Source organism: Xiphophorus hellerii, chromosome 11, assembly GCF_003331165.1.
Source record: "Xiphophorus hellerii strain 12219 chromosome 11, Xiphophorus_hellerii-4.1, whole genome shotgun sequence".
Lineage (NCBI taxonomy): Eukaryota > Metazoa > Chordata > Actinopteri > Cyprinodontiformes > Poeciliidae > Xiphophorus > Xiphophorus hellerii.
Genome location: NC_045682.1, coordinates 1637974 through 1661037, shown reverse-complemented (window position 1 = coordinate 1661037; position 23064 = coordinate 1637974). Strand labels below are relative to the sequence as shown.

The 23064-nt window shown below is 37.7% G+C and overlaps 2 protein-coding genes across 5 annotated transcripts; both read right to left on the bottom strand.

Moving 5' to 3' along the window:
• On the bottom strand, positions 1–11953 carry uimc1 (ubiquitin interaction motif containing 1). 4 transcript variants are annotated; one of them, XM_032575510.1, is made up of 24 exons: positions 11889–11953; positions 11499–11585; positions 9283–9401; positions 9073–9157; positions 8721–8839; positions 7777–7915; positions 7523–7689; positions 7285–7415; positions 6828–7182; positions 6075–6132; positions 5890–5990; positions 5652–5776; positions 4627–4807; positions 4333–4437; positions 3269–3324; positions 2887–3053; positions 2711–2793; positions 2504–2603; positions 2089–2394; positions 1878–1959; positions 1609–1705; positions 1466–1514; positions 1202–1235; positions 1–445 (listed from the first exon to the last, which is right to left on the bottom strand). In XM_032575510.1, the coding sequence occupies exons 2-24, from the start codon at positions 11536–11538 to the stop codon at positions 277–279; spliced, it is 2868 nt and encodes a 955-aa protein (XP_032431401.1). In that variant the 5' UTR covers positions 11539–11585; positions 11889–11953; the 3' UTR covers positions 1–276. The 4 variants fall into 4 exon arrangements, with proteins under 4 accessions (XP_032431401.1, XP_032431400.1, XP_032431399.1 ...); XM_032575509.1 differs by having other exon boundaries at positions 2729–2793; positions 6828–7415; XM_032575508.1 differs by having other exon boundaries at positions 5890–5987; positions 6828–7415.
• Positions 11954–13270: 1317 nt separating this feature from the next.
• On the bottom strand, positions 13271–19720 carry LOC116727864 (gap junction beta-7 protein-like). The gene is made up of 3 exons (XM_032575522.1): positions 18237–19720; positions 17924–18132; positions 13271–15024 (listed from the first exon to the last, which is right to left on the bottom strand). Exon 3 carries the CDS (start codon positions 15008–15010, stop codon positions 14210–14212), a length of 801 nt encoding a protein of 266 aa, XP_032431413.1. The 5' UTR covers positions 15011–15024; positions 17924–18132; positions 18237–19720; the 3' UTR covers positions 13271–14209.
• Between the last annotated feature and the right edge of the window lie 3344 nt (positions 19721–23064).

The following is a 23064-nucleotide window of genomic DNA, read 5'->3' as shown; positions in this document are numbered from 1 at the left end:
TTCAACTGATATTCGGAGAAAATCTTTATTTTGAAGCAGATGAGTTTGCTTGATTAAAAGACATTAAATGTAAATAAAAAGCAGAACTACAGTAACATAACGGGAATGTTTATACAAAGGAGGAGGTAGTTTGACAATAGTGGTTTCAACAGAGTCAAAGACAGCTTCCTCTCGAGTGCTCAGTTTGTTTTTTTAAATTAAACATCTTGAAGAAGGCTCCATCACAATCCTGGCAGCCTGGTGACGGTTAAGGGTTCTGGCTCTTTCTTCATGACGTCATCTTCGTTTTTGACTCGGCTTCTTGGGTCGCTGCTGTTTCCTGAAGTCAATAAGGCATCCTGTGGCCTCAGAGATGGGAGTGAAGGATCTGATGGGAGAGTTACTGATTCTGTACGCTGAAACCTCCTCATCCTCCTCATCATCGTCCCGCAGATCGATAACTGCTCTGAAAGTCAGGCACACACACAGACGCACACACAGAGCTGTTGGACTCCAGATCATTCAGGCAGAAAGACAGATTCAAAACCAGGGATGACCAGCAGTTGTGTCAAGATATGACAGACAATTAAAAATGTCAACATGAATGAATTAATGTACAATATTGCAGGGCTGAAACTAATGATTATTTTAGTAATGGATTATTCTGACTATTAATCAGATTTAAAAAAATGCTGCATTCTGCAGATTTTTCATTTCACTACTTCAGTCTTTTGTATACAATATTATACCAATTAATAATTGGATTCCAATTGGAATAATTGGAATAAAAGGAGCTTAGTAGGCTTTATTTTACATCATTTGAACCAGGAGAAACTAAATCTGCCACTTGCTGAGGTCTGGGTAGAACATGTTTAGAGAAAAAGAAAAGATTAATCGGTTACTAAATTAGTTGATGATTAGTTGATCAACCATTTTTTCATCACGATTAATCAGATTAATCGTTTCAACCCTACAATACTGACACAGGTCTAAATGTAAAAATATTATAAAATAGAAAATCTGTATGTGCTCTGCAAGAACTTCAAGACCCTACAAAGGCCTTGTGTTAAAACAAACAAACAAAAAACTTCTCTGAGCTCAGCTAAAAAGCATGAGACAAAAAAGTTAATGAAAAAAAAAACATCAAAACTTGAGAAATTAAGAACCCAAACACATGTAATATGCAGAAGAAAGTTTAGTAGTTCTGTGAAATAAATCTTACTCAGGTTGGGGTTTGGCTCCTGATGTTCCAGCACCTGAGAAAACATTTAAACATCAAACCTGAGTTTGTTTCTGAGGAAAAACATCCATCATAACGGTGCAGATTGCAAGAAGACCCAAAATCAGAGATAATCAGAGATACTTCAACTCGTCTGACAGGGAGTTCTGAATATTGATTTTTGGTTTCCCTGCAGCTTACTTAAGACCAAAACCAGAGCAAGGTGTTACCAAACAGGATTCAAATGTAGTTTTGTTGACCACTGACCTGAGTCTCTGCTTTCTGTTTTCTCCAGAGCAGACAACAGACTTCCCTTCTGATGTGTACAGACAAAGGAGCAAATTAAACAGTTGTTTTCATCACAGTATTTAAATATGTAAATAAAGCAGATTTTTTCCGGTTACTCCTACCCTGCTCACTGTCCCACGCTGAAGGCAGAGCTCTGTATGTCGGCTGTAATCTCTTAGAGGAACAGATTTCTGACAGATGTAGCATTTCTCCTGGTTCCTGTGGAGCAAAGAACAAGATTTACTGAGATTTTAAAAGACAAAGTGATACTAATGAGACCCATTTCATAAGGCTTGGATCATACAATCACAACATGGAGAAAAAAATGACAAGGTGTCAGATAATGTAGTTTGGAAAAAACTCTGCTAATCTGATTGTGGTTTCTACAGACCTGCAAATATCAGAGGGTTGGGTGGTTTCCTCCGACACCACCTCTGTTCTCTTCATTCTCTTCCTACGAGGTTTCAGTAAATCTGTCAACAACAAGGAAAAAACATCAGCACAACAAACCAGGAAAACAGTGATAATTTCCAATTGACTTTTAATCAAGCAAACTAATTGTAAAATTAGTTAATGTTACCAAGGACTAATCTCTGCATTACCTTGAAAACCTTGACTTTCAGGCCTCCTCTGGTCGACCACGGCCACCTCTCCATCACAGTACGCCGCATGCATCTCAATCTCACTCACGGGAAACGATCCCTGACAGATGGGGCAGTCGACAGAGGCTTCAGGGCTGTGAGGGATGACGGATGCTTCCAGTTCAAGACATTCTGATCTCTGAAGACTTCGGTCCTCCATCTTCTCCACCTCTGGATCCTTTCTGCTCTTGACTTTCTTTACCCTTCGTGCAGTCTGTCCTCCGGCATCTTTGCCGTGACCTGAGACGTTTTCCTCTATTTTTGAGTCTGTTGTGGATAAAACGCATCACACATAAACTCACCTATGGCAGTTAATTTACAGAATGACAATGAAACTCAGAAGGTTTAGTATGTTTGCTTTTCTGTTCTTTTTTACTTTTCAAATTTGGCTCTGGCTCCTGAGACTCGTCTCTGATCGGAGAATCATCTCTGAGGATCATCTTGATCTCAGGCAGCTCAGGATCTTTCTGTGAAGGCTGTGAAGAGATAAAATAAATACATCGCAGGATTTCTTTTCATCATTATGCACTAAGCCATAAAAGGATTCCTGAACAGAATTTTGAAATAGAGTAATATTATTTACTTCTAGCAGGGGGCTGACCTGTGTTTCAGCATCAGCATCCAAGCTCAGGTCTTTTGTGCTGTTGTTGTCACTCAGTTGAGTTTCTGTTTGTTTCAAACAGGAGAAATGTGTTCAATCAGCAGCTCAGATATGAGTGGAAACCTGAGAGCTAAAGTCATAACAGTAAACTACTTCACCTGGACAAACCTCACAGTCATCAGTGTCCATCTGCACTTCATCACTCTTCTTGTTCCCCTCTTCCTCTTGCTGCTCCTCTTCTCCTTCATCTTTTCTCTCCTCTTCCTCTTCTGGAAGAAAATCAGCAACTTCGCTCCTTTTGCTGCCTCTCAGTCTTAGACCTCTCCTGATAAATAGGAAACAACAAATCAGAGTGACAAAGATCCATATTCTCAGATGACAGTGAACAATGAAAAAATAAAAAATATTTTTTGAAGTTTTGTTATTTTTGTCAGGTAAGAATTTTGGAGTGTGAAATTCACATGGGCTTGGGTTGAATATATTTCGTCGCTAGGAGTCCAACCACATTTTTTCTTTAAGAGTTTCGAGATTTAGTTTTACCTTCGAGAAACACAAGGCTGAGGTGATCCAGCTGATGCTTCAGGGGATATGGAATTCTGAGGAGAAAAAAACCCCATCAAAATAAGAGCAGACTAACATCCCCAACTACATTAATAACTGTTTTGACTTTTGTTTCTACATGGCAAATCATTCATTGTAGATGTAGCAGAGTAACAGAAAACAGTCATAACGTGCAGATGACCGATTCTGTTTAACTGAGTCAAGGGAAATGATCTAAACAGCAGCACTAAGGAGTTTAGTCAGCATCATTTATTTGATGATCTGCAGTATGGAACTTTTCTAAAAAATATTTTTTATATATATTTGTTACTGTCACTATGTCAAAACAGATAAGGTTCAGAAAAATAAAAGTTTCAGTTAAATTCTTATGATGATGTTGGAAATTTGTTTCATATTCAAGGAATCATGGCTCAGAATGATTGGAATAATTTGAAGGTTGTAGTTGCCATATGCTGAAGATGAAATACCCTTAAAATGTTTTATTTCCAACGAGATGACAACACTGAACACAACACGAAGTGAGCAATATCATCAGAGCAACAAGATGGTCAAAGAGAAAAAATGCTGTTTCTGTGGCAACACTAAGAGACTCAGAGGATGTGTGAATATACGTAGTTTTGAGCTGGAATGGCTGTTTACAGGCATCAGATCGTTGGTCGACAGGAAATAAACGGTTCAACAATTTCCAGATGTAGCCGAATAATTAATGTTCCTCAACCCCTGTGGAGTGAAAACAACTTTAATCAACTTTTGATTTGGAATAGAGCTGCGGTGTTTCTAATTTCTAATTTTTTAAAAAACGATGGAGTTATTTTGTACAGTGTATATGGAAATAAATAACCAACTTAGACACTGTTTGGAGGAAGAGGGCATACAGGGATCTTTAATGTATATTTTATGATGTTAGGCTATTTTAACTCACCTGCTCAGGGACTACAGACGAGAACAAGCTTAAGCTAAATCCCGTGCAACATCTTTTATTAATGATTTTGTACATGTTTAAATAAACAAAAATAATAATAATTAAATCAAAGTTGGCTGACCTGTGGCTCCGACTGGATGGCCTCCCCCCACTCAGCCTTCCTCAGCAGACCCCTTTGAGCCTCTTTCAGACTCTTCTCATAAACCTCCATCTGAGCCACGATCACCTTAGGAAAACATGAGCCGTTCAGCATCTCTGACATTTAACACTTATGCTAATATTAGAACTTTAAATATTATTCATTTTGATAATTAATGAGCTTATTATCTGGATATAAAAAATGAGGAATAATCAAGTAATTCAAGTTTGTCTAAAATTTAAATACTGTGTTTGTCCAACTGACAATCAGATTCACCTTGGTGTACGTGTCTGGGTCCAGGCCTCTTGGACAGAAGGGAACCCCCCAGTAGTAGTGGATGGTCTGTCTGTCTGAAGGCTCCCCACGCTGGGGCGACGCCCTGCGGACCTCCTCCTGTCTGCTCACAGGATGCAGGGCAGAGGTGGGTGGCTGTGACGAACATTTCTGGGGTTTCAGGCTGGAAACAGAAAGACCAGAGATGCTTGTGTTTCAATTATAAGCCAAACGGCTCCAGATTTTGGAGGTTTACAGGGAGAATCAATTAGTTATGAAGTTACAAAGGAAAATATGATCTAAAATGGGCATTCATCCTAAACCTAAAAGCTGCTGGTTTATTTATAGGGATATTTAAATGAAGCTGCTTGTTTATTTTCTTTCAAGTGACTTGAATGCTCAGGCATTAGCATGTCAATATAAGCCCTCATCTATACTAATTCTATGCTGTGAACCATCTCTAGAACATTGTTTACATTGTAAACAATTTTCTCTAGATTATCAGAGAAAAAAAACTTGAGAAGATGATTAAAAATTACATAGCAAAAAGCTACGTTACTTTAGAAGATTGAGGAAACGCCATAAAGACACTAATTTAGTTTAAACATTTTCAACAGTGAACGCTGAATGAGTATTATTCTGGGGGGATGGGGGAGTTTCTTGGCAATCTTAAATTTGGAATAGATTTTGTAAAAAAGTGAAGTTGCATAATCGTTTCTATGAGTCAGCACTAGGTCAAGACGCCCTCTGCTGGACAGCAGGGGAGTAATCCAGGATTACTGTGGGTTTAAAACTGAATCACAATCTGTACTTTGCATATTTTTATACACAGTCTGCTGTCACAGATTATGTTTCAAGTTTATTAGTCATAAATTATTTATGCAAAATTATTTAATGTTTACTATTAAAAATATGGAGAACTATACATTTTCATTTATTTTCTGATCACCTGAATGCAAAAAAATTAAAAATAAAAGTGTTTCTTACAGTTATAAGAAAACTTAAATTTATATGTAAGGTTGATGTACCTGCAGTCTGGCCCGGACGGTTCTTGGGAAGGTGTCAATACATGATTCGGGGATGATCCCAACTGATTGTCTGCTGTTCCAGCAGCTTTCTCCTCAGGGAAGACTGGGCTGAGAGAACAAACGGGCTGCAGCAGAACACACACACACGTCCACACACACACAAGGATGAGGACAAAGGTTCAACACTGAAAACACAACATAATCATCAAAAACAGCTTTAATCTGAATGTTTCCGCACCGTAATATCATCTTCCTCCTGCTCTGACCAGATCAGTGTCATGTCGCTTGTCAGCTCCGTCTCTGCAGAAGTCCAGCCTTCGCAGTTTTCATTCACCTCTTCTAATGGTTAATAGTTACGGAAACACTGCAAGTCAATTGCTGATCGCACATTTAAAAAATGAAATGTGCAATCTTACGTCGTACCTGACTTCGGCGAATGTCTGTTGCACTCGGCAGTTGGACAGCCGCCAGACTTTATATCCTTTAGATAAAAAAGGAAGGAAACCAGAAGCAGTTTAAGTGGGGTAGGTTGTGACTGATGTGGAGTAATAACAAAAAACAATAAGCAGCTGGTTCTTGCAGTCTAGTTGAAAAGAGTTTCACAATATTTGCCTAAATATTGTGAAGCATCCCAAAGCAGCTGCTCTAAACTTACAGAAACTATCACATGGGGCATTGTGTTGGTCTCTTTACACCACACATCAGATTCATCTGATTTAACTCCTGCAGCTGTTCCATTGACAAACATGTTAAATTTTCTATGGAGATCATAGTAATAATCACAATTTCTTTAAAAAAAGGAGAGGGAGAGAGTAATCAGACGATCAGGAATCTGACCTCTGGCCCTTCAAGAAAAGGTTCACCCCACACAGGAAGATTAGGATTCAAATTCAATTCAAAAATACTTTATTGATCCCAAAGGGAAATAGAATGTTGCTGTAACTCAAATATCTTCAAAGAGAAGGATTTCCAGTAGCAGTCAGTTAGCAAAGACTCTGAAGAGGCCTCTGACTGAAGACTTAACAGGAAAAAGATGGACATCTCTTATGTTACAATGTCACTGCATGATGGTAGTTTAAATAAACATGTAAAAAACACATTTTTGTAAAAGCTACATACATCATGCAACTTTTAGCAGTTTTTCTTTAACATGGAATCATTGTAAAACCAGCTGACCTTCCTGCAGCCAGAAGGACTCTGGTCACGGTCAGAAGCTCGGAGCTGCTGGTCGGTCCTTTGCAGTTCAGCAGGGCTTGTTGACCGCTCATCTCTCCGCTCCACCTGCCCTCGGCGGGGATCTTTACAGAATGAAGACTGTCCTGAGGGGCTTTTATGGAACACAGGGCTCTGGGGGGAGCCAGACCTCACAGTGGGATTTGAACTCTCCTGAGAGGAGAAGCTGAGCTCTGTATTTTCACAGGCAGGATGATTAGAGCAGTCAGCAGTCCTGCCAAAAACTGGACTCTTAACAAATGTGGGGCTCTGCTCCAAGTGTCTTTCACGGCCCATGTCATCTCCTGGGAACACAGGACTTTTGGGACAGAATATGGGGTTACTCTGGGGGAACACGGGGCTTCTGGGCTGAGCAGATTTTTGAGTGGAAATCAAACTGTCCTGAGAATACAAGACAAACCCAGAGCTCTTGCAGGCTTCCACTACATCCAGGTTGAGGCGACTGACATGAACATCCGCTCTGCAGCCGGTCAGCGGGAAGACTGGAGACATCTGGAGCTGGGAGTCTTCAATATCCGTTGAGTCGGAGCTCTGCTTCCCGAACAGGAGAAAGCATGTAAATGATCACTTTTCTTTGGATTCTTTACTGATTGTAAAGTATGAATGGAAAGGAAAAAAAAGGTGAAACTGTAACGGACCTGCGGAGAGTCCAGATGAGCGGAGACCGGTTCTGTGATACTGGGAGAATTCTCACAGGAAACTTTCTGAGTCTGTGACAATTCTGGCATTCCCATTAGAGGACTGCCAGCTTGTTTTCTCCGCTTCTTTCTCCTGGTAATAATTTCATCTCCTGGTCCAACAGCTCCTGGAAAAAAAACAACACAATCGACCAATCAGCAGCTTTCTTCATACAGAAGGAATAACTACAGGAGGAAGAAATCCTCAGACTCACCTGAGTTCATGCCACCCTCCTCTGGCATCCTCTCCCCGTTAGAGTATGAGAGTTTTCGTCGAGAGCTGGTGCTCTGGGGGACGCCATCAAGCAGATGTTTATTTGGAGACTTCAGACCAGGTTGTGTCTGGTTGACCATCTATGAGGGAGAAAAGCTTCTTTGATTAAAACTGCAAATGTTAAGGTCTACTCTCCCGATGATTCCTCTCATTGGGATCATTTTTGGTTTTCTGTGCAGGTTTTGGTCTAAGTTCATGACTTTTCCAGCTTCACCTCTGAACAGGAAGATATCTAAATGTGAGCTGGAACATGTGAGATCTAATGTGATGAAACTATTTCAACAAGAGAGAACAGATTTCTCCCTGTATTTAAATATGAAAACACTGAGATTTAAACAGAGAAAAGGTGGGTTAGTAAAAATCATGGATTATTTCCACTATTTGTTCAGGTATCAGAGTTTCTGCTGGTTTCACCAACTCAAATTTAAGACTTTTAAAAACCACTATGAATGGTCACAGCAATTTATGAACTTTGCCCAGCTAACTGATGATAAATTTGCACTTACCCATGATATATGCAAAAACGTTAGCTAGCAAGCAACAGTATACTAACCCACCTGCCTCACAGACCACAATGAAGATGTCTGAGTGCAATTCACTTTCCTTTGATAGAAAAATCCCACGAGAAAAAAAAATACATTGAATATACAAGATGAAATAGTCCTGTCAAGACTAAATTAAAGGCCAACTTACTTTTTTAAAATGAAGTTAAGACATTTCAAACATTATTTTAGCTAAATTAATTTAAGGCTTTTTAAGGAAGTGTGGATACCCTGGATGTGCTAACTTTATTCTTCTCTTATCTTACCTGAATTACAGCCCAGAAAACCCATATCCCTGTTTCAACAGGATTTCTGCAGAAAGTAATGTCAAATCTGAACTCACGCTCTCCTGAATGGCCTTCATCACATTCTCATCCTCCTGCTGCTGTCTCAGTGCTGTGTTGCTGGCTTCCTGTTTGCTGAGTTGTAGCGCCAGGTCCATCTCCTCATCCTCAGTCATCTCTGAGCAGCAAACAGACAAAACCAACAGAATTTACCTAAACAAATCCGAAGCACTGGGCCAAGAGTGTTTGAGTACCAAGAGTACATAAAAACGTTTCCTATGGGCTAGAAAATACAGAAGCAAGAATGCATCTGAAAGAGCAAGTTTTTGAAAGAATAAGTTCCAACGTTTTGAAACTTTCTCCAGTGAATAACAGCCTGCGACAGGAAACGTTGACTATTCGTTTATCCACCTTTTCGTCTGGAGTGGTTCTTCCTCTCCCTTCGGCGTTTCTCTCGTGCTAATGATGTTGACCGAAGCAAAGACGAGAACTCATCCTGAAAAACAGATTCCAAACCACAGATGGAATTTACTCTTCTACAGCTTAATCAGTGAACATGTTTTAGGTTCAGTTTTTAATACATACATTAAAACTATAAGTTTTGATTTTAAACATCTTTACCCTGCTTTCTGTGTCGGTAGAAGCTATGTCCTCCTGGGTGTTTTCATTCTGTTGGCTATCAGAGGAAATGTTCTGAGCCAGCTTCTTCCTCAGAGCCATCCTGCTCTGCTGCTGAGTCGCTATGACAGGAAGAAAAATGACACTTGAGAGTTTCTACAAACTGAATATAAAAAGTATTCACCATCTTGGAAGTTTTACCCTATTCTTGCTTTTACAAATCAATCAGAACCAAAAATGTGGCCTTTTGACAAAGAAAATAGACAAAAACAACTCTTAAATATGAAAACTGTTTTCAACTAAATAATGACTATTAAATATATTTAACATGGGTGCTGTGGTGGCACAGGGGGAAGGCACAACCCACAAATGGAGGCTTTAGTCTCCAGCCTGATGACCTTTGCTGCCTGCCCCCCTCTCATTACCCACTTTCCTGTTTAACCACTCTCAAATAAAGGCCACTGGAGCTAATAAAACCTTAAAAAATAAATTACATAAAACAAGTGATCATAAAAAAAAAAAAGTGCAACTCCTTTTCTAGTCAAAATTTAGAAAACAAGTCTTTCGTTTAAGCCTGTTGAAATAAGCTATTAATCAGATGACTAATTAAAATTAACTCAATAATTTCCATTCTGATGAATAATATTTTAGAGTGCCTATAAAACCTCTAAAAAGAGGCAGATGTAGCATGCTGGCTGACTCAATCTAAAGGAGCAACATCTCTACTGGATAACTGCTCCTAATTTTCTTTCAGGCAAGAGACAACCACAATCTAGAGCAGCAACCTCTTCAATTCAGAAAGCCCTTTTGTTTTTGCCTGAAATTAAAGATGTTTTTAGTATATTGTTCATCTGCATTGTTTTGAAAATAACTAGATTTATTTTATTTCTTAGGATTCAGGACAAAGAAAACACATCAAGTCTTTACAAGTTTAAAAGTACAAGTCTCTCAGTAGAAATAGGCCAACTGAGGTTCTTCTATATTTAGACAAGGTGACAAATCACATATTGTAGCAGTTTAATGACATCAAAGTACTAAAAAGCAAACATCTATTATGTACCATCAGTGATGCTTTGTTGTTGAAGCAAATGTTTAGAGATGCTAAAAAAATATTTCCTACTGACTTAATATATAGAATCTTTGCTCATTTTTTGTCAAAGGTACTAAAAACTACTTGATCACAAAAAAGCTTTACGTATCCAGTATCTCTGTATTTGGGTCGTGATCCATAACTATGTGTAAGGATAGATAGATCAGTTAAACTGCAAACAAATGAGTTCAGGAGATGCTTGTACTAAAGCAGGGTGATGTTAGATTTATTTTATTTTCATACTTGGAAAATCATTGAAAATTAATTAACTCAAGCAATTTGCTTCAACAACTGCAACTCATTTTGTATAGATTCATCACACTCACACATACCGTGATATCTTCTAAGTATTTTGTTTTGTCATTAATTTTTATAATTAAGGCTTTCAGGAAATTAAAACTCAAAATTTTGTTTCTCAGTACTAAATAAGACAAATAAAAATCATTGTAATTCAGAAATATTTTCATTATTGACTCATAAGAAGGGGAAAAACTTGTTCAGGTGTCCCCATGCTGCCAAAACACCTGATTTAAATGAGTGACTGATTTAAAAAGCATCTGCAACACTTGAAATACAGCCAGTGCTGAAATGGTCATTTAAATCAGTTGTGCTTGGTTCGGACCAGGATTGAAAACACTGGTCAAAAGGAAGATGACAGACTTCAGAAAAGCAAAAGCAAATGAGGTGGATTAGCAGTGCTTGCATTATCCAGGACATGTTCCTGTGAAGTTTCATCTCTTATTGTCCAGAAAGTGAGCTGTTAGCATGTCATGAAAGTCATAAGATTGTCATGCAGTCTTCAGTCAGCAGCCTATTTAGATTTCCTACAAGACTGACTGCTACTGGATAACTTTCTTTCTCACACCATCTTTGAAGGTACTCGGATGAGACTAGTTGCATTTTATTTCCCTTTCTAAAGTATTTTGAATTAAATTGAATCACTTTCTGTACAACGAATCTACATATTGGTTTTCATATTTTCAACTGAATTACTGGATTTACCTTTTCCCTAATGTTTAGATTTGTTACAGTGCACAGGTATGTTGAAACAGTAGGTGACTCCAGACCAACCGCTTCTTTCTCTCGATTTTTTATGTTATATTGTCACGGAAGTTACAGCAGCTGTTACCTGACGACGGTGATGAAGAGTGTCTTCCTCTTCCTCTCATCTGCGTGTGGGATCATCCAACCCTGAGCGCTGACTGGCAGGAAAGGCCTAAAGTAACCAAACAAACTTAATAAATTAATGTTTAAAAAGCACAGTCCCGTTAAGCAGAATAAGGCAGCTGAATGTTAAATGACAGCGCGCGAGGACGGCGGTTGGTATGGAAACAAACTGAACACACGACACACCAAAAAAGCCTCAAATAAAGTTCGTTGGCTCAGTTTCCTGATCAGATAACTATCAAGTTACAGCACGAATTAACTTTTAATTTGTTTATGTGTGTGTTTTTATTTTAATCTAAAATCTACCAAAGACAACAGCAAAGTACGACAATTTCAGTTTTAAAACACTTACCGCAGGGTTTTTTTGTCACTTTCGCGGCGCCATGTTTGTTTCTGTTCACGCTACCACGTGATGTCTACGTAAGCCGTATGTCACGCTCCAATCCAAAGTCCCACTTAGTCAAGTCACTACTATACATAGCGAAAGACAACACAGTTCTTTAACGCACTTCTTTAGAATTGCATTAAAGAATTTTATGTATGAATACCTTTCTGACGACTTTTTCCTTTTATGTTTTTAGTCATCTTTTGACTCATCGTTGGCCAAAAGAGTATTTTAAAAATCCTTTCCTAAAAGAGCGTTTATGACTTTACCCTAAAAGGGAATTCCTTTTTGCAGTAAAGTAATAAGATTTATAAAAAACTCGATTTCGAGTCCTACATTACCTTAGTGATTTATAAATCTAATTACAGTCATGTTATAGTACTAAAGAACACTATCACGTTTAAACACTGAATGATATTGTTTTTGAGCCTCAGATATTCCGGGGGGTTGTTGTTGTTTTATTTGTTTTTTTGTTAATTTTCTTCCTAGGCCAGTGGTGGTTTTTGATTCAGACTATGTGACTCAATGCCCAGAGCACAATTTTATCAAGGGCGGAACAAATACTTACTTGGAAAAAATAAAAATAAAAACATGGATGCACGTTGTGCCCCTTTTGAGTTTTATTTTGGCAACGTGTTAACACTTAGATTGACCAGGGCTGAAGATTATCATTCTGAACACATTCTCAAAATGTTTGGGAATTATTTTGAGAACAAAAAAATGGATCCAATTCAAAATAAGAGGCTCACCCTCAAGAACCACCAATGACGGTAACTTTGTCTGATGGCAAATTCTCAGCTTGCTCAGCATTGTAGCTGGAGTAGCTTGACAGCAGATAAATAATTTCCCCTGATAGATTAATTATACATATTCTATTCTATTCTATTCTATTCTATTGTATCTTCAGCTATTTCTGCTCCACTCGTACTACATCTTGAATCCAATCCTTTTTTATCACTAGTTTTATAGCCATTTGGCTTGGATAATAGCTATGCTTCCATCTTTGTCTACCTTATGTTTGGTGTGTTCACTTTTCAAACAAAAAAAGCAACATACAGTTCAAGCATTGTATCAGTATGGCTGAAACTGTCTCTTAAAAGTGAAGCATGATGCCGACTTTAATAAGCAGATGGTTAATTACGAAATCCTCCTAGCATCAAATCAATAGTTCAAAGTTATAACAGTCCTCAGTTTTTATTTGATGTTCCCAATATTTCCTTATTTCCAAGGGCTCTGCGTTTATGGCTGACTGTTGGTCATGCCAATTTCAGCACATTTTTCTGTACTTACATTGGTTGGGCAGTAGGTGGCAGTGTATGACGTGACACCGTAGACTCCACTTAAACGAATATTTCTCAAATCATTTATTATCCTTTTTAAAGTCATTGTTTTTCTGTTTATAGAATCTCACAGCTTTAAGTCTCAATGTTAGAGACACACTCTTATTGGAACATGCTGCTGACCCTTTGGCCTCTAAATGTAGCAGAAACTCAGAGAGAGAAAAAATCAGTTTCTGTAATATTTTTGTTTTGGGTTTTTTTTCATGCACTAAGACATATCAGCTCTCATGTTCTGCTTCCTCTTTGCCAGATAACAATTTAACATGAGGTTTGGATATATATATATATATATATATATATATGGAGAGAGAGTGAGAGTGACATGTTAACTATACATATACAATATATACAGTATATATAGGGAGAGAGAGAGATTTTATGTGATTGGAAATTACATAACATTTCCAATCACATTCTTTGGGTTCTACTTCATAGACATGAAGACACACAGTTAATAGAAGTTACTTTTAAATCTAAATAATACTAAAACACTGAAAAATAAATAAACAAAAAGCTGCCCTGAGGCCCTAAGCAATGAAAACATTAAGCTCTAAAGTTACCTGTTTCTGGGCTGTTTGTTTGGTGGTGCTGGAAGAACCAAGAGTTTTAAAACAAATTCACTAGACACAAAACATATTACTGAAATAGAGAGAAAGAAATCTGAAAGTACAAAAGCACAAAGTTACTGAGCAGTGTACTATCATACAAGCAAGCTGAAACAAAAAAAATGTTATCTGTAAGAGGCAGTTATGTTGCTGTGTAACATACTTCCATTCAACACATCAACAATTCAACAGGTACTTTAACAAGTTTCAATGATTCTCTGAAGAGAATTTTTATAAATTTATATATATCCAATGATATGTTTAAAAAAATGTTTATTGTCAGTTATGTTTCAGGCCAAAAAGAAGCTGCATTTGTCTTTGTGACCAGGGGGATCGGATGCTCTCAGCTCTGCTGAACTGGACTGGCAGGTTTTTCAACTGCATCAGCTGCGGGTTCTGGTGTGCAGACCTTTGTGTTTTCAAGCTGCTCAGACGATGTGAATCTTTTGTCAGATGAAACATGAAGCTGGCTGTTTTTCAAAATCTGCTGCTCCACAGGAACATATCGCCTGCTGAAGTGTCTCCACAGTTGCTTCCACACAATGTAAAGGAGCTCTGAGAAGTTGAGAGCTATACACAAAATGGAGGTGCAGCCCATGATGTAGAGGAAGATCTTCTTCTCCGTGGCTCGGGCTATGTAGCAGTCCACAGTGTTGGGGCAGGGTTCCTGTGTGCACTGCATCAGGATGGGCACCCCGAAACCACTGTACAAGTAGTAAAAAGCCAGCAAGAACCCCACTTCAAAGCCCATCTTAAAGAGCAAGCTGATGACATAGGTACAGAAAAGACCACCATCAATGCTCCCTTTGTCCTTGTAGAACTTTCTCTTGTGCTTGGCCTCCCGGTGCTCCCTGTAGCCCACATGAAGGGCCACCATTAGGGATGGTGTGGACACCATGATGAGCTGCAGAGCCCAAAGACGAATCTGAGATATGGGGAAGAAATGGTCGAAGCAGGCATTCTTGCAGCCGGGCTGCAGTGTGTTGCACACAAAGTCATTTTGCTCGTCCTTCCAGACCTGCTCAGCCGCAGCCACATATACCAGGATCCTGAACAGGAAGACCACAGAGAGCCAGATCCGGCCAATTGAAGTGGAGTACTTGTTCACTCCACTCAGAATCTTCTCCAAAAATCCCCAGTTCATTGTTCACTTGTCTCCTGTCAGGACATAAACAACCAGTTAGAGTCTAAATAACACAAAGCAGCCATAAAGTATTATTATTGTTGAACCACAAATGCAATTATGATAAAATAAGTACACCCTTTTCAATTTTTGGGTTTCATGAATCAGGACTTTTTAAAAAAAAAAAAAGAATAACCTAAAAATAAATCTGTACTGCTGGTCACATTCAATGATCAATTAATTACATATTCCAGAATAGTGGCAGCATCTTGGGGTAGCTTGCAATAACATTTTTTGGATATTTCATCTGTTTTGGATGCTGTCCAGTCAAAAATATTTTTTTGCCTCACTTTGTTGCTTTTGCACAGTTGTTATTATGCACAACCATGACAATAAGGTGCTTTTAAAACTGGAAACAGCTGATTAATAACTCAAAAATTCAAATAATAGCATGATGCCTTAGAAAAGGAGGCATCATGGATTAGAGTAGGTAAAGAGCAAAGGATCAAATCCCCTACTCTAACATCTCTCCTTGCTTTCTAACCATAGACCAGACAGAGATTCAAAGTAGAGCAGCAAAAGTAAACTAGGTGGATTAGTAGTGTTTGCTAACAACTGATGGTGTCATACAGGACATGTTACTGTAAAATATTGTCTCCACTGCTTGACAACTGAGCTGTTAGCATCCCATGACTGTCGCAAGACTGTTAGGCAGGAACAGTCTTCACTTAGATGCTTTTTCAGAATTGCTGCTAAAGTAGCATGTTTAGACAAGCTAGACGTAATCCAATGTCAGGCTCTCCAAACCTGAGGGAGCTTACATTTATGAAATAAGCAGTATTTCTAAATTAATTTTTGAGTATATTCCAGTTTGTTTTGATGAAACATAGCACTAAAACCCAATTTTAGTGCTATATTTTTATATAGCACTATATTTTAGTCCTTCAACTTTTTGAGAAAAAAAATATCATTCTTTATTATTTTGCTGTTGCCTAAAATGTAACCTAGGGATGCACAGGGATGACAGTTTAATATATTAAATTGCTTCAGAAAAATAATGTATAAAACCTATATCTCCAAAAATATTTAGGTTCATGACAGAAAATAACAAAACACCTGAACAAGTATGAATTATTTGGAAGGTTGGAATTTTATGACTTCCAACCTTCCAACGTTTGACCAACGTTCCAACCTTCCAACGTTTGACCATATTCCACAGTTTCATGTCTGAAGAATGGCTAACACAGCACATCAGTAGAAACACATCATACCAACTGTCAAACACGGTAGTGGAGGAGTTATGATTTAATCTAATTTTGCAGCCTAAGGAATTACAGTAATTACTCATCTTCATGCCAGGATTTTAGAGTTCAGATTAAAGTGGTTGTTTTATCTGAGCTCTCATGTGAGTCTCATTTCCGACTTGTGTAGGTGGGAGCCAGCCACTCAACACAAATTTGTGATGCAAAAATATGAAAACGTTTGCAAGACCAAACTATGAAAAATACTACAGGACTGGTGAAGTATAGCAATCATCATTTCATGACTTTTACCAATACGAGATGGGTTTGTCGTGTGGCAAAATTCCTTCTTCTATGGAGTTTAATATTTGAAAACTGAACAAATCTGTTAAACCCTTTAGAATGGGGGATGTTTACCTCTCATTTCCGCATAACACTGTTGTGACCCTGAAGAGTTCCCCTTAATGCCTCTCGTTTTGGTTCAATTATGTCATCTTGATTTGTGATTCACAAACGGCCAGAAGAAGAGGAGGAGCTTGTTTTTCTGGGTGCAAATGTATGCAGATTTTTATAAATGCAAATCTTTAGAAATTGAAGCAGATTAGAGAGATCAATTTAGTTTTATCTTGCTGGATGAGGGTATACATTGTTTTTACCTCATCAAAAAGTGATTAAAATCTCCACGCCTAGACATCCCTCTTGCTGGACTCTTGGTCTTCTGTACCACCCAGAAAATTATCAATGTATCTTTTAACTAACAGTTTGATGTGGACCACCTGCTGAGACTTTGAGTCCTGAAACATCCAAAGTCTGAGTCTTGAAAAAAATAATCAGGAATTGACAACCAAACTGGTGGCTTTCAAAATTATAGGTAAGCTGAGCAGTAGAATCAGCTGTTCTTGTCATGTGTGCAGCACTGTTTTAAAGGAAATTATGTAGGTTTCCGGGATCCAGATCATTTCAAAGAACAATCAACCATTTATTTTAACTCCCAAACACCATCCAATGAAAGCAGCTCTTTCAGTCTCTTTATTTTGCTGTTGCCTTTTCAAAGGGTAAAAGGTAACTTTGTACTCTTCCCATCAGGCTGAAAAACACAAGTAAAAGAATTTTAAAATAAAAAAAAAGGCAAATGAAAGCAACCTGACATTAGAATAAGCAAAACACAGTATACTGTTTAGAACTTTGCTTCCAGTCTCAACGTGCTAGTTTTGAACATAAATATAAATAAATTGGGGCCCTCCCTTAACTCCATGGAAAACTTCCTCATTTCATTGAACAGAGTAAAATCTATGTGTTTATGTTATTTGTTTTTTACATCATACATAAGTTATGTGAGTTTGGGGGAACTGATCTCTGTGGAATCAAATTTGCAAATAATCAAATGGTTTGACTTGCTGATCTGGTTATTCAGCCTGGGGCCAGATTTCTAGGCTAGAGGTCACACAGATACAGACAGAAAACCCGCTTTATTCCGACAAGAGATGCCCAGTGAGACAAAACTATAAAGTTACAGAAATTAACATGTTTGGGAAGTAATTTTTTTTATGTCACATGATTTTCTGGTGTGTTGGAATTTCAGAATGTTCTACAAAATTAAAAACATAATTCAAACTAGATTTCTTGTTGCTTCTTCTGCATCAATCTAAAAGTCTAAAGCCATGTTATAAAGCAGACAGAGACTAGAACTTACCAGCTATGTCCAAAGAGAGAGGTTTATCCTTGAACCCAGATAGTTTGGGTTTCTTCTGTGAGTCACACCTGATCCAAGCAGAGTCCTGCATGCAGCAGCTTTATATCAGACTCACATCAGTTTGCTTTCTGTTCTGTTTTCTTTACAGCATTTCCTGTAAAATGTGGCCAGCAGTCACCTCAGAGCACATCACCTGAGCACTTCACCTGCTGGAAACTCAGTGGGTGTGAACAAAGACAACATCAGTAATGCAAATAAAATTCATTCATGGCCACACCAGTCCAGGCGGGTTGTGCTTTCATTCTTTCTTCACCTGCCTGCTGCTGGTTGATGACACAGGGATCGTGTTACTCTGCTGATGAGTAAATAATACATGTCACCTCCTCGGGTCAGAGTCGTCCTGTTGCTCATCTGTAGGAGTTTGGCTGAAAGCCAATAAAAAATAGGGACATCATATCTGAGGCAATAATGCACTGTCCATGAGTCCTCTATGGGCCTGCGCACCTGTTTTTTTGTTTTTGCTTCTTTTAACGGAAGTGTTCTGTGTTCTGTCCTGTGAATTGTATAGTGAGGTGTTGTTTTTTGTGCTTACTTTTGTGATCGTTATATATGCTTCTCAGTGCAATGCTGGTAAAAACTTTGTTAAAGGGTTAATAGAGCAGTGATGCTGTAATGACTCATTAGGGGAGAGTTCCAGAAAGAGCAGGAGATTTTAAACAGATAGAAGTCCAATTTCAAAGCATTAATTTACAAAGTCAAATTTATTAAAAGTCATTTCTGATACATATTTTTATAACAATTGGTGGAAACAGTTACTTGATTGTGCTCTAAAATGGCACTACATTCCTAGAAAATACGTAATATTTTGCAACTGAAATTACACTTGCTTTATTTTGCTATTCAAGTCTTTTATTTGGCAGCAGTTATTGCTCCCTGTCCTGAAAAAAAGAAAATGTGAAATATTTTTTCTTGTTAAATGTTCAGTTTTTCAACATTAAAACTAAATCTGATTTAGCCCCTTTCTCTGTGCACCTGTATTTTCACTCCCCTCTTTTCTAAATTCTGGTTGTGTGCTTCACGAATGTTTAGCACACTTTTCTATTTCAGCTAAATTTATCTTTTGCTTGCTTCCCTCTTTTTGCAGCACCTTTAGTTTGGCTTTTCTTGGTAGAAGTATACTAAATCCTCCAGGTGTTGGGGGGAAAACCCATATTTAGACCTGAAAGCAGTTGAGAGTGTTCTTGAGTTTAAAAGCAAACCTTCTCAGGCAGGTGTAAGTTCTGTTACTAACACTGTTTATACAAAAATGGCTTCATGCTAAAAAAAATAAAATAAAAAACCCAGCTCCAAGAAACAGCCCCATTTGGTCTCAATGTGAACCAGTGATGGAATCACTTACTCCCTCTTGTGGCATGAGTGCATAAAATGGTAAATATGAAAATCTAATTTAAAAACATCCAAAAAACTCCAAAATATTATTTTTAGGTTGTCATTAAGATATTCAGACTGCATATCTTGCTCAAAAATCTCTGCTGGACCATCACAGAAGTGAAAATTGACTATGCAGAAGACACTGCTAACACCATCAATAGTCATTGATGACCTTGTTGCCTCTTTCCCTTCCAGCTTCAGTTTTGTTGAAAGATGCTGGATACTCATCCATTTGACCACATCCATGTCCATCTGTCATGCCTCAGAGCCTAAAGAATTGAACAGTGGTCAGCATTTGGCTTCTTGTTTGCACACAAAGCTTGAAGCAGCAAGATTCTCACAGAAATTTTTGATCTACAGTACAGACCAAAAGTTTGGACACAACTGTGTGTCCAAACTTTTGGTCTGTTTGGACATTTGACCTTCTAAACACCTAAAACCTGTCGATTTCTGCATGTTGCGTTTACATCAAGCATTGAGAAAGTATTTTAAATGTGTATATGAATAGTTTTGTGTGTTTTCCAGCTGTTTCCAGCTGTTGGACACAACTGTCCAAAAGTTTGGACAGTTGTGTCCAAACTTTTGGTCTGTATTGAGTACAGACCAAAAGTTTGGACACACAGTTGTGTCCAAACTTTTGGTCTGTACTGTATATCCGTCTGCAGGTGAGTTGAATTTTTTCCTCGACTGGTTTAATGATAAATGAGGTAATAATAACAAGCTAGTAAAAATGTACAACTGAACTCAGGCTTTGATTTCAAGCAGTCTATATTTACACTTCAGAGAAAAAAGAACAGAATCAGGTGCAGGAAACTACTTTTTGCAGATCTGTCATCAAAAACAGCAAAATGAGGTTAAAAAATGTTTGACAATTTTCTTCAATGCTAAACACAAATCAATCATATTTTGCATTTTACCTTGCAACTGGGTAGCAAGAGGACACAGAGGATGAAAAATACATAAAAAATACTTAAATATGTCCAACCAAGCCTCTCAGAAACTCAAAGTATGAAGTCAGAGTAGAGTTGAATGTACATCGGTTAGTTGAGACAACAAAATCTTCACATTAATTAAAGACATTAGTGCAATGCATAGGAAATGTTTTTAATTTTAAACAACAAAAATGATCGATGTATTGGGTAAAAACAAAAATAAAACAAAAAGATAAGCCAGCATTCTCTTAGCTTACATATGCTCTGATGGTCCATAAAAAAAAAAAAATGACAGATTTTTTAAACGTAACATTTTGCTGCAGAAATCAGTAGTTTTGTAAACCAACAACAATGCAGCATGTCAATCAAACTGCAGTAGCAGCTACATGGCTAGGCAGAGTTCACTGGGGAGGCAGCCTTTGCTACGATTAATAGTGCATTCCAGTTCGACTCAAAGGTTGGTATTTCCAAGTTCCAAGTTATAAATACAGTAAAAAGATCAACAGGAGTGCTCTCTAAAGTCAACTACTATCTTGGACAGTTGGAGGTTAATCACCAGCACAGTTGACTGCTTATATTCAACATAGTAGTATTTACACTTTTGATGATCTGCAGGTAAACATGTTTCTACATAGGTTAAATGGGAAAAATACAAGAAAATATATTGTATAATAGTTAGCAAAATTTCCCAGGTCTTTCATTTGTAACTGAAGGTGAGTTATAATTCCCAGGTCCAATTATAAACTTCTGAGGTTAACGGTATGCTCTCTATTTGCATGCTGTTCTTTTGCATTTGGGAAACCATTTATAGACCAAACATTTAAGTAATGTCATTTATTAAACTTATACATGCTACACTGGTGATACCCGAATTTTATGGGAGAGACCCAGACTGTTGATTCAATCAACACGGAGTAGGTAGAATAAACAAAGGAACCACAATGCAAATGTGATCAATGATAAATAGAATTTCTGTCTAATTTAACTTATTTTTTCACTTTAACAGATGTAGCATTAAATGAAATGCAGATTCTTAACCTAACCTCTTAGGAACCACTATGCTACAAGGTCTGAATATACTGTAAAAGATGGCACATCAGCAATGGGGGTCCTACGTTCATGTTTGCACAACAGAATGAAAAGTTCTAAATAAGGAGGTTAGGACCAGATGCGTGGTCTACTATGATACTGTGAATTAGCAGCACAAAGTTAGTCTGTTTAATATCATACAGGAAAGAAATGAAATATCAGCCAGACTTAATAGATCTTTACCACTAGTACTTTTAATCTCCTTAGTCCAATAATAATGAACTCTTTATTAAAGGAAGACCATTTCCAGCCGTACTTTTATTGGTTTCCATTCACAAAATGGTGGTCGACCCACCATCTTGTTTCTACTAAGTAACAAAAGAATCATCAGTGGTGCACACTATGAGATGCTTCAAAAAATTTACCAGTCAGATACTGGTGAAAGTTTTGGGGGGTGGGTTTCAAGGACTCTAGTGAAAAACTCAGTCATTTTGTATTTCAGTGTAAAACGAATCTGTACCAGAGATATGTAAAGATGTATTTTTAGGCTAATATGGCAGTTACACAAGAAAATGGCTACTTTCTCAGAACAATTGTGTGCTTGCCTTGAGTTTGAGCCTCACTTTGCGGTTAAGTAGACATGCTGTTTAAAGTTTAAGGAGCTCTGCTCAGGTTCTTACTGTCAGTTTGCATGGCAACAAGAAAACAATGAGCTGCATTAGCTGCCATGCTGTTACATAAAGGGTTTTTTTTCTTTCTCTTGTAAAAAAGCAACCTCTGAGAAAAGTTTTACATATTCCACATGCATACACAGTAGGTGAAAGTACAACTGGGTGGCTCTTCACAGTAAAAAATAGTCAGAAGTTTTAGTTCCCAGTGAAAAGCTGCAACAGTTATTGTGATTTCTACAAACAAAAGCAGAGGTATGCTGTGAATGCTCACACGTGCACAAAAAAAGTGTAAACAGCAGATTTGCTAAATACTTAGGACTGCATCTCAGAGACAGAAAGGTAAGAATATAATGCGACCAGTTTAAACTGGTCTGAAGTTAAGGGTCAGACGTTTTTAGACCTTAGTTCCTGTGCTGTAAATGTGACACTTCATTGTTCTTTTCACTACAGGAGTGGAAACTTTCACATTTACACACATTTATCTTTACTGCAGCTTCATCTCTAGGTAGTCTAATAAGCGTACAAATTAGGAAACTGTGACCTTAAACACACAATTTGTTGAACCAATCAGTGCTGGCTTACTGGCTAAAATGATCTTAAAGAATGTATAAAATACTTAGGCCTGTCACGATAGCAAATTTTGCTGAGCGATTAATTGTCTCAAAAAATTATTGCGATAAACGATAATATTTTCTGAAGACCTTTTTACACTGATTTAATGGAAATGACGTAATAATACATGTGATTTCCTGCCAAAGATAGATACACTTTATTTTCAAAATAATATTTAACACTGGAGCTGATAAACTAAATAAACAAAACAACCAAAAACAAAATGGATTCTCAGTCTCCATTAACAAAAAATGTACTTGATAAAAACTAAACACCATAAAGCCAAAGTGGAAATAAATACTGCATTCAACCAAAAGAGGGCAGATTATGAAGTCTGTGTATTATGTTGCCCTTCAGTAATAATTAGATTTAAATAGAGAAGATGGGCACATCGTCTACCTGATGCAATAGTTCACACTACATGATTTTTTGCTCCTATTTTTCCCCTTATGACAATCTTAGACCT

Bases quoted from the DNA above. Each gene is read 5' to 3' on its own strand.
- uimc1 (XM_032575507.1), bottom strand. From the start codon at position 11,538: ATGAGAGGAAGAGGAAGACACTCTTCATCACCGTCGTCAG. The intron at 7,690-7,776 runs GTGAGTCTGAGG...TTTTTTTTCCAG, and splicing joins GGAGGGTGGCATGAACTCAG to GAGCTGTTGGACCAGGAGAT. The intron at 4,808-5,651 runs GTACATCAACCT...TTCTGTTTCCAG, and splicing joins CCGTCCGGGCCAGACTGCAG to CCTGAAACCCCAGAAATGTT.
- LOC116727864 (XM_032575522.1), bottom strand. From the start codon at position 15,010: ATGAACTGGGGATTTTTGGAGAAGATTCTGAGTGGAGTGAACAAGTAC.